This window comes from Micropterus salmoides, unplaced genomic scaffold (genome assembly GCF_014851395.1).
Source record: "Micropterus salmoides isolate LMB-PRFRI ecotype aquatic unplaced genomic scaffold, ASM1485139v1 Ms_hic_scaffold_9, whole genome shotgun sequence".
NCBI lineage: Eukaryota > Metazoa > Chordata > Actinopteri > Centrarchiformes > Centrarchidae > Micropterus > Micropterus salmoides.
Window position 1 is genome coordinate 27,771,363 of NW_024044681.1, and position 10,097 is coordinate 27,781,459.

At 38.2% G+C, this 10,097-nt stretch overlaps 1 protein-coding gene across 2 annotated transcripts; it reads left to right on the plus strand.

Annotated features, from left to right (window-relative positions):
- Positions 1-486: 486 nt before the first annotated feature.
- Positions 487-8,962, plus strand: glra4b (glycine receptor, alpha 4b). 2 transcript variants are annotated; one of them, XM_038707939.1, is made up of 8 exons: positions 487-1,080; positions 3,300-3,523; positions 4,397-4,479; positions 4,560-4,697; positions 4,802-5,016; positions 6,154-6,312; positions 6,895-6,987; positions 7,118-8,962. In XM_038707939.1, the coding sequence occupies exons 1-8, from the start codon at positions 982-984 to the stop codon at positions 7,388-7,390; spliced, it is 1,284 nt and encodes a 427-aa protein (XP_038563867.1). In that variant the 5' UTR covers positions 487-981; the 3' UTR covers positions 7,391-8,962. The 2 variants fall into 2 exon arrangements, with proteins under 2 accessions (XP_038563867.1, XP_038563865.1); XM_038707937.1 differs by having other exon boundaries at positions 490-1,080; positions 6,892-6,987.
- Positions 8,963-10,097: the final 1,135 nt, after the last annotated feature.

A 10,097-nucleotide genomic window follows, 5' to 3' on the forward strand; every position in this document is an offset into this window, starting at 1 on the left:
GATGAGTGGATTTACTGAAGGAAAATTGGAAGTATTAAATATAAAGGAAAAAAATGTATATCAGTTTATCCAGAGTCGGTTGTCCCGTCACCTGGCAGGTCTGTGCTTTGTAAGGAGGTGAAGCTCCCCAGCAGGACAACCAAGCCCCCCTCTCCATCTGACTTTCTGGACAAACTGATGGGACGCACATCTGGCTATGACGCTCGCATCAGACCAAACTTCAAAGGTAACACACCTTGCCATGCAGTGGGAGGACCTCCTCCGTCAGGGCAGGGCAGGTGTGAGAACATACGCTGCTCATTTTGCACAACAATCTGGGCAGTGAGGGGGCACAAATCATTCACAGATGGGTCAGGAGTGAGATATGCTGCGGGCCATGATGTTTTTACACAGGAGCCTTGTGTTTTGTTTTTATTTCATGTGTACTGCTTTTATGCTGACCCACAGATTTAGGTTGTGATATTTTTAGACTTCTCTTTCAGAATGTTTTTTTGTCAGAAATGTGCAGTTCCCCTCGTACGTTACCCCACAGGCCTATTTCAGTCCAATCTCTCGTTGTGAGTAGAGCCAGCAGATTCTCTCTGACATACTTCCCCCCCTTCAGTCTCTGGGGTCGCATTTCATATATATTTCATACTTGCTCCACATCCTTGTCAGTGCATGCTGGGTAAATCCCGGCTGATTATCTATAAATACACTAATGTAACTAAAGGAGAATCAATAAATGATTGCCTCTTAGGAAATGAGTCATTGAAATATTTAAGGTTTCGGTGGTCGACAGATGGAATACACTAATGGGAGCGTACTGGAAAATGACAACACAATTTCATGCTGGTCATCTTGGATAAGTCTATTTATCAGGATATCATGAAGAGAACTAGCAGATGTTGTTTTGTGGGAACGCTCTGCTCTATACCGGCTTCAATACTTCATGCAGCCTCCTCAGAAAACATCAGTGGTATTTAAGAAACCAGTGTGACTATGATGTGTAATGACAATGTGCTTCTGTCAGGTCCTCCTGTCAATGTCACCTGTAACATCTTCATCAACAGCTTCGGATCCATCACTGAAACAACTATGGTGAGAATTGTCTTTATAACCCTAAGTGGTTGCACTTTCTTTGGATGGTCTAATGCTGAAAAAAAAAAATCAGATCATCTGGAAGATACAACAGATGAACGTCTGCTTTTATCATCTAATTACATCAAGTGTATGATAAATATTTCAGCAATAAATGTAAGTAAGTGGCAATTCTGGTCTTCAGGCCTATATACATTATAGGCTACTTATCTTAAATATATAATTTAGCAGTAGCGTCTACATGGACATGAAGTCAAGGTTTTACACTTTATATCAGCCACAAGTGCACACTAATGGATCTGTTTTGGCACCTATATCAGTTTAACTGGTCTTCCACTATCAGGTTTTAGATGAAGTAGGCCTGCTGTTCTTTCATATAACTGCTTGCACCACTATTAAGCTGTGTAGGGTGGTAGTAGCAAGAGAAAGCGAGGTCTTAAACACTATCCTACTCCTACTTTCTCTTGCTATGCTCTGCACAATAATTGTGCTCTCCATCTGTCTTTCAAGGTGTCTCTTTGATAGGAAAGACTGTAAAAGTGATGCCTAAAAACTACTCAGGTGTATGTAGTAGTCCGTTTCATAGTCATATTATTGCTCAGTATCAGTTTCATATTGTCTCTGCGTTATAGGTTGTTATACTCAACAGGTACTACTCAAAAATAATCCCCCCGACTCATGTACTGTAACTGCACCACTGATTCTTGTCACAGGTGTTGAGCATCATGTTTCAGTGTCTACTCAGTACTCAGATCTTTTACTTAAGTAAAAATATCACAGTGTAGAAATACATCGTGCACTGTTGCAATGTTACAAAAGTAAAAGTAGACATGCATAAGCTTCAAAATATGCTTAACATACTAAAAGTAAAAGTACTCATGCAGAATGGCCCATTTCAGAATAATATATTATATTCTTGGATTTTAATTATTGATTTATTAATGTGTAAAGCTAACTTTTATGTTGCATCTTGCAAGATTGGGGTTTAACTATGTTGTATAATTCTGGGTAGCTTAATGTATAACAATATATCATAATTTATTTGTTGACATTTTGTAATAACATAATCATCAATAATCTGAATCTGAAAGCAACTAGTAACTAAAGCAGTCAAATAAATGTAGAAAGTACACTTCAAGTGTAGTGGAATAGAAGTACAAAGTGGCAAAACATGGAATTACTCAGTTCCTCAATTTGAATGTCCAAATTTAAGGCAGAACTGTTTAGAATTTGTTCCAGTGCCATTATACAGGCCAGGAGACACACATACTGAGTATGTATGTTTTCTCTTGAGTTCATGTGGTTAATAATACCTTAATGTATTGTAATTTAAATATGTAGTCACCTAATTTATATCTTAGCTGTTCCTTAACAACATAATAAACATTACTCTTTGCAGCCTAGTGAGTCACATATCAGAATTAACTTTCTTTCTTTAGAAATATTAACTGTGCTTCAAAAGGCCTCAGCTGGTTTAACTTGCTGCCAATGCAGGGATTTCAGTCTGTTATTTGGACAACCGAGCTAGTGAATGCTCATTTATCAGACGCGTCAGACCCGTTGGTGTTTAATCATTTGAAGCGTTTCTGGCTGTTCTCCCTCTGTTTGGAGAGGCCATTTGAAGCAAGTTCCATGATGCCTAAACACACTGCCATTAGATTATGACTAATTAATGATGGGAAACACCATCTTGTAGGTTCAGTAAATAATGTCAGTTATGATTTTCTCATATCTCTGTATCTGTCAAATAAGGGACTATCCCTTATTTATGAGACCCATGCAGAGTGTTTGGAGACATTATTATTTATGTATTCAAGTTTAGAGTTAGGAAAACTCATGCATTTTCTAAAATATGTCTAGGGAGGGCCATCAAAGTTTAATTGGTGATATTGTAAGTGGAGTTTTCTGTCGTTTAGGTTATGAGCACTAAAGTCTGTTTGTCAGCGTTTATGCTTCTTTCTTGTTTTTTGCAGGTTAATTTGTTTCCTGCTTGTGACTTATTCCTGTTCATTTGATCTTGACCATCTCATAAGGTTATAATAAAATTACACCATAATCAGATGCACAGACATATGCAAAATAGTCTAGTTATTAATTGTGTTTTTCTCAATATAATACTATGGCCTGAACTCCACAATTGCCACTTGTGACAGTGTATTTTGTTTCAGTAATTTATAACTATAACTAGTTTAATTTCTAATTATAATTTAATTCCATAGGACTACAGGCTCAATGTATTTCTGCGACAGCAGTGGAATGACCCTCGACTAGCATATAAGGAATATCCAGATGACTCTCTGGACCTGGATCCCTCAATGTTGGACTCTATTTGGAAACCTGACCTGTTCTTTGCAAATGAAAAGGGAGCAAACTTTCACGAGGTTACAACAGACAACAAACTGCTTCGGATATTCCAGAATGGAAATGTCCTCTACAGCATCAGGTGATTGCTTTTTAAAAAAAATTGTGGCTCTGGCTGAGTAATACACCACTATATACCTCTATCAGACATTACAAATCCAGTTCCATGGTTTGTCAAGATGCCAGCTCTAAATATATGGTCCAACAACATGTTTGTTTCACTCCAGTTCAGTTCAATTGTCATTGTATTGTCCAGCACCCACTGTGAATAAGTTCACATTAAAAAATAACTGCAGGCTAAAACAGAATCAGTTCAGTAACGTGGCACTAAAGCAGCGGTGAACTGTAGCGTAATGGTGAGGAATTATCATTAGAATATAACAAAGAGGAAGAAATGTTTTAAAGCCGTATCCGTAATTCTGTTAAAAATGAACCAAAAGACCCAACAAAAACAGCAGTGGCAGCAACAGACACTCAATACATTAGACATCAGCAAAGTCCATACCAACACATCTACTGAGGTGTTGGCATGGACTGTGAATGTAATGTTCTCAAAATTCTTGATTTCTGGCATGTGAGGGTGGAAGCACTCTTCTATTTTTACTGACTGCGGTGCTGTATTCTCAGCCCACTTTACATCAAGCCCTCCATAAAGGCTGACATTGTCAGTCAGCACCTGTCAGTCCTTTGTGAGGTTTGTGTGGGGCACAGTGGAGTAGACAGATGGAAAGGAGGACAGGTGTCGAGAGGTTGGAGCTGCTTGATGTGACCCTTAATGTAAGGTGAATGTGCAAAAAGGTTTTGAGTGACACATAAGCAGGACACGGCTGGTATTGTGGGTTTAGTGATGTGGGCTAGCTGGGTTTCCAGCTAGGATGCAGTGAGAGGGTATCACCTTTTTTTATTTTACACACCATTCCAGTACCATTATGGTGTTGCTGTCTCTGTTTTCCAGGCTGACGCTTACCCTTTCCTGTCCCATGGATCTGAAAAACTTCCCCATGGACAGCCAGACGTGTACGATGCAGCTTGAAAGCTGTGAGTTAATCTTTCAAGGAAGGCCTGAAAATATTACACATAAATGTTGTCATAAAACCTTCCATCTGTCTTTCTTCTAGTTGGCTACACCATGAATGATCTGATTTTTGAATGGCTGGATGTGGGAGCGGTGCAGGTGGCTGATGATCTGACGCTCCCTCAGTTTGTGCTGAAAGAGGAGAAAGGCCTCGGCTATTGCACCAAGAACTACAACACAGGTACATGACACGTGACGACCTGCCAACCAACATCCTTGATAGATACTGCCAATCAACTTCTAATAAGACTGTCAGTTTGTACCTGTATCTCCTCCTGTGGATAGGTAAATTCACCTGCATTGAGGTCAAATTCTACCTGGAGCGTCAAATGGGCTACTACCTGATCCAGATGTACATACCGAGCCTGCTCACTGTCATCCTGTCCTGGGTGTCGTTCTGGATCAACATGGATGCAGCCCCGGCCAGAGTGGGACTGGGAATCACTACAGTGCTCACCATGACGACACAGAGCTCTGGCTCCAGAGCCTCCCTGCCCAAGGTCAGACTGTTATTCATTATTTATTAGACATTCTGGGATGATTTCAGGAAAAAAAATGGTTACAAGATTAGACATGTGAACTTTGAAACGGCTACTCATAAGAACAAACCTTCCATATATGAAGCTGACATGGGACAAATAGAAGTGCTGCATAATTGTCATTTGTTTATTGTTACTGGAAGCAGAGATAATCTCAAGAAAGCAAAGGTTTTAAAAAGTTTATAAAATCTGAGAAAAAACTCAGCCTAAGTTCAGGCAGGAGTTGACATTTGTAGCACCCAGGCCTGGCTTTGTGACTGGCCAAGTAAAAAGCTTTAAATTGAGCCACTTTACTTTTTGACCACAGGTTTGTCGCTGTCTGTTTTAGTCAATTCAACCCAAGTTGTATTGATGGTGCATTGAGCCCTGATCAGTTTTTTAATGCATTAAAAGGAAGGAAATTTTCACAGGAAATGGTTCAAAAGGCAGCAGTAGAAGATATCATCACAGATATTTTTTTACAGTAATATAAAGTAGTAATACCACTTTTTTGTAGTATTACCACTACATCTAAAAGCATAAAAAATGTACGTAAGTAATATAACTATTCTCAAAAATATACCTGCATTAATATACATTTTGAGGCCACAGCTGGTCAGAGTGAAGGTAATTTTAACTAATTACATTTTTGAGGTTCTCATACTTTACTTGAGGATTCTTATTTTGTGCTACTTTGTACTTCTACTCCATTACATTTGAGAGGCAAATATTGTATATATTTTTATTCCACTACATTTATCTCACATCTAAAGCTACTAGATTCTTATTTTACACACAAAACATATCAATTTATAAAATATCCTAAGTTCCTACTTGACCAATTAATTCTGCATAGTAACTTTTGATACTTCCAAGTACATTTAGTACTTTTACTTGAGTAGAATTTTGACTCTAAGACTTTTTCTTGTATAGTAGTATTTTAATTGTGTTGTTTTGCTAAGTTAAAATCTTCCCCCACTGTTTAATATCAATGAAGCTACATGTGAATCTTGACACAGGATTTGTAATTCCATCTTTTTTTAATGTGGCTGCCTAGCATGACATGAACACTAATGTTCACAGAGTGATTTTGCTGATTTGCTTTTCATGGTTTCACAGGTGTCCTATGTGAAAGCCATCGACATCTGGATGGCAGTGTGTCTTCTTTTCGTGTTTGCCGCACTACTGGAGTATGCAGCTGTTAATTTTGTTTCACGCCAGCACAAGGAGTTCTTCAGACTGAGGAAGAAGCTCAAAGAACAACAGCGACAGAGAACTGTGAGTGCAACCCACCCACTCAGCCCCTCGGGCCGCTGTCACCTGCTATTCCCTACGCCCAGCTATGCACGAGCTACACAACTCAGCTGCATGTTGCGCTCCAGCCGCGGAAATGCAGAAAGCGTTGACCTGTAATTAATTCAAGCCATCACCTTATTCTACTGTTGGCTGAATGTTCTCAACATATTGTGGCTTCACTTTGAATCAAATGAGAAGAGGAAAAATTAGGAAGCCAAAATAGAACAAATCACCTTTAAATATAAAATATTTCTTAAATGAAGCAGTACGACAGAAGCTGCAGGATTCATTAATGCCTTGGAATATTTATAATACACCAAACATCTGCTTGAATCCTTTGTTGGGATTATGCAATGTCACTGAAATTTTCTCTAACTACATGTTCAAGCTGTTTCGTTTCACATTAATGTCAGACTTATATTCATTTTGTAAGAAAGAGATGATGATTGCTTTTTACTGTACAATGTTTGAAACGTACATGCAGCACAGCGAGGCAGCTGCAGACTGTTCGATCAATGCAGTCTGTGTGATGATTTATGTGCTCCTTTTTTGCCCCATCAGCAGGCAAGTGGTGACAGTAAGGTGAAAGGAAGCCAAATGTCAGGCAACAATGCTCCTCATGGGAACGTAGCCCAGCGGTGCAGTGTCTGTGCCAAGGTATGTACTGTTGTCACCTGGTTTAGTTTAGCACCAGCCAATCAGTGGCTCAAAAAGAAAAACAACACAGTTTGGCTGTGTGATTCGTCTCAAAGAGTGCAGATGGTTATTCGGTGTCTTTTTCTTCCAGGAGGAGGAGCTGGCACAGCAGGGATTACTCTTCCAGAGTTTTGGACTTGCGCTGTCAACAGGAAGTGGACCGGAAATGGATGCAACACCAGTATTTGCTGATTTACCTCCTGGCTTAGGTTTCTATGACATACGTAGGCGCTTTGTGGATCGGGCAAAAAGGATTGACACCATCTCCCGAGCTCTCTTCCCCATGAGCTTCCTCATGTTTAATGTCCTTTACTGGCTTACCTACAAAGTTCTACGACATGAAGACCTTCTAGCCACACTGTGACAATGCAACAACTGAGGACCATTAAGACACCGGATACCTTTAATTCTACTCTCATCACTGAAACATTTACATGCTGAGAGTCCTCAGCTGAGCCATGCAAGATGCGTTTTGACTGCATGTCCAATGCAATTGGAAAATTCCACGACATGGAACAGTCCGTCGGTTTCTTTTAATTTTTAATACTTCCAAAGATATGCACTTTTTATTGGCATGGATGCTTTATGCATTACGTGTCAGTGAACAGTATGTGTGTACAATCAGCATCTTAAGTATTTCAACTTACACTTTTTTGGAAACATTTCTGTGTGTGCAGTTACTGTAGATTCACATGTATTTGGACTACAGCACACCCTTACCAGGTCTACATTTTTTTTTATTATGCACTAATTTAACTGGTGGCACAGTCAACAGTGTCCAGAGCTACAGGTTTCTTATCATCAGACAAAACATATCACTACAAGCAGGAATTACACTTTGAAACAGAAACATCTTTACCGTGTTTCTCACATTAACCATACTTTACAGAGCTGAAAAATACATTAATGGAAACATTTAGTTTCTTTGTATGCTGCAGAAATATAGGATTGAATGCTATTTTTTTTGACATGGCTATTTTATCTATCATAATAGTAATCAGTTACGTTTCAAACCCTCCAAGACTACCTGTAATATAAACAGGAAAGTTTTTTGAAATGTCTTTCAAATTTAAATTAAGTAATACGTATTATTCAACCTCAACCATCTCAGTCTTCAGTTTCAAACCTGCATACTTTCCAGGGATTTATATGACCAATATTCAATCCTTTAACAAGAATAACATGAAATGTGGATTAGATGCTAACGAGCTCTGGAGAGTGGTGTATAATGCCAGCTAGTTTTTATTCATATCAAAATGATTACAAATAATCATATTAAATATATTGTATCAACAAAAAGGTTGAATTCAGGTTGTTGGAGATTGGCTTACTTGGTAATGGGAATTGGCTGCATGAGAACAGTTATCAAAACATGTTGCTTAACTAATGTTCTCCTGAGGCCTGCACGCTGAGAATAAATTGTCTCTGTGTATTTTTTCCTAAGAAACAAACACATCCCTGAAACTCTTTGTTGGTCAATATAAAATAAAGAAATGCTATGATATGAAAACATATTGTAACCTTTCTTATGCATCATTGTGATGAGGTAATTTTTTTTCCTCCATAAATTTAACAGCTTTTGACAAACTAAACCAAAGGATTACATTTAATTTACACACTTAATTATCATGACATTAAAATGTTAAAAGTAAGACTTTCTCTATGGCCAGAAGCATCTAACCAGCAATGAAAGACTTTTTACTAGATTTGTCTTCCCTCCAATACTTTCCTCAGTCACTGTTAATCTCAATCCTCACTCTAAAAGTGCAAAATGCCACAGTAATAACTGTCTCTTGAACTGTTTCCATGACTTGCCCAGTACCTCACACTGTATTTTAACATATTGAGAGATTAGCTTTCCTGTGGGCACATCTGCATGGAGACCAGGTCCATCTCTAGAAACCTAGTCTCATTTTAAAAATAAATCTTGTCATAAAAAAAGCTGTCATATTAATGTTTCATTTAAAAGGTAGCAGTCACATGGATATACAGCAGAAGGAGCATGCTGCATATATCAGCACTATGCATCTGCGTGAAACACGGATGCATCTCTTAAATCTGAGAATTTGTATTATTTCTTGCCACAAGAGGGTGCTGTTCGCTCTTTTATGTCCAAGCTGATCATTGTTGCCCACATAGGCCATATAAGCAGTTTCCTTTTTACTTAATGTGAGGTGAGGATCTCTTGCTGTTTGAGACTGACTTAATTACTAAATTAAATTTTCATTTGGTATTTATATTTCTGGTATGTGATATTAACTGGCAAATTATTAGTTATTGAAATGTGTATTGTCCAATATAAGAACCGCTCTTATTTTTCTACTTTTTTGAGTGAGGTTTTGAATTGCTTCAAGCTCTGCCAAATGTCAGCCTAAACTATAGCTAACACCAAGTGTGAGTTAGCTATTCTAATCCGGCCTCAAAACATTTTAGTGTGCATTTACTCTTTGTTTGAATTTTAAGCAATTAAGTCAGATTCACACATGAAACAAGAGGGTGATTTCACTCACTTAGTAATGTCTCCGGATAAAAATGGTAGCCCGGTCCTGATGGACATTTTAATTGTGGGGCAGTTAAGGGGGCAATTTAAAAAAAAATGTTGGAAGGAGGGAAGACACTGAGGAAATATAAAGCTATATAACCATTGCACACAATATATTAACACCACAATGACTTACTCTGCCCACTGCTCCATCCAGACTTACTGAGGATAAAATCTGTTGGTGATGAAGGAATCCTTTCTAATAGATAGGTCTTCGTGGTTTTTTGGATCTAGGCAGATATATGGGGATTAGTTTGAACCCAGGATTTTTCCATATATGTTGGTATTTCTAATGGGATATAAAATTGAGCAATCAAGATACATAGCATATAAAACATATCACACAGAAAATATGCAAATTGACGTATACATTGCACGTGACTGATTTGGGCACATGTATTGCGATTACAATATTAATGTTGCTCCTTTTGGCAAAACTGTAGGAAACAGCAACAGGAATTTGTTTTCATTCCACATGTAGTAAAATATTTACAAATAAATAGGGAATATCTGCATAAAGTGGTAGTGA

What these genes read in the sequence shown, in the direction of transcription:
- glra4b (XM_038707937.1), top strand. Translation starts at nt 982, where the DNA reads ATGATGTGTAATGACAATGTGCTTCTGTCAGGTCCTCCTGTCAATGTC. An exon ending in CCAGAGCCTCCCTGCCCAAG is followed by an intron (nt 5,017 to 6,153) that starts GTCAGACTGTTA and finishes ATGGTTTCACAG; the next exon opens with GTGTCCTATGTGAAAGCCAT. An exon ending in GGTGCAGTGTCTGTGCCAAG is followed by an intron (nt 6,988 to 7,117) that starts GTATGTACTGTT and finishes TTTTTCTTCCAG; the next exon opens with GAGGAGGAGCTGGCACAGCA.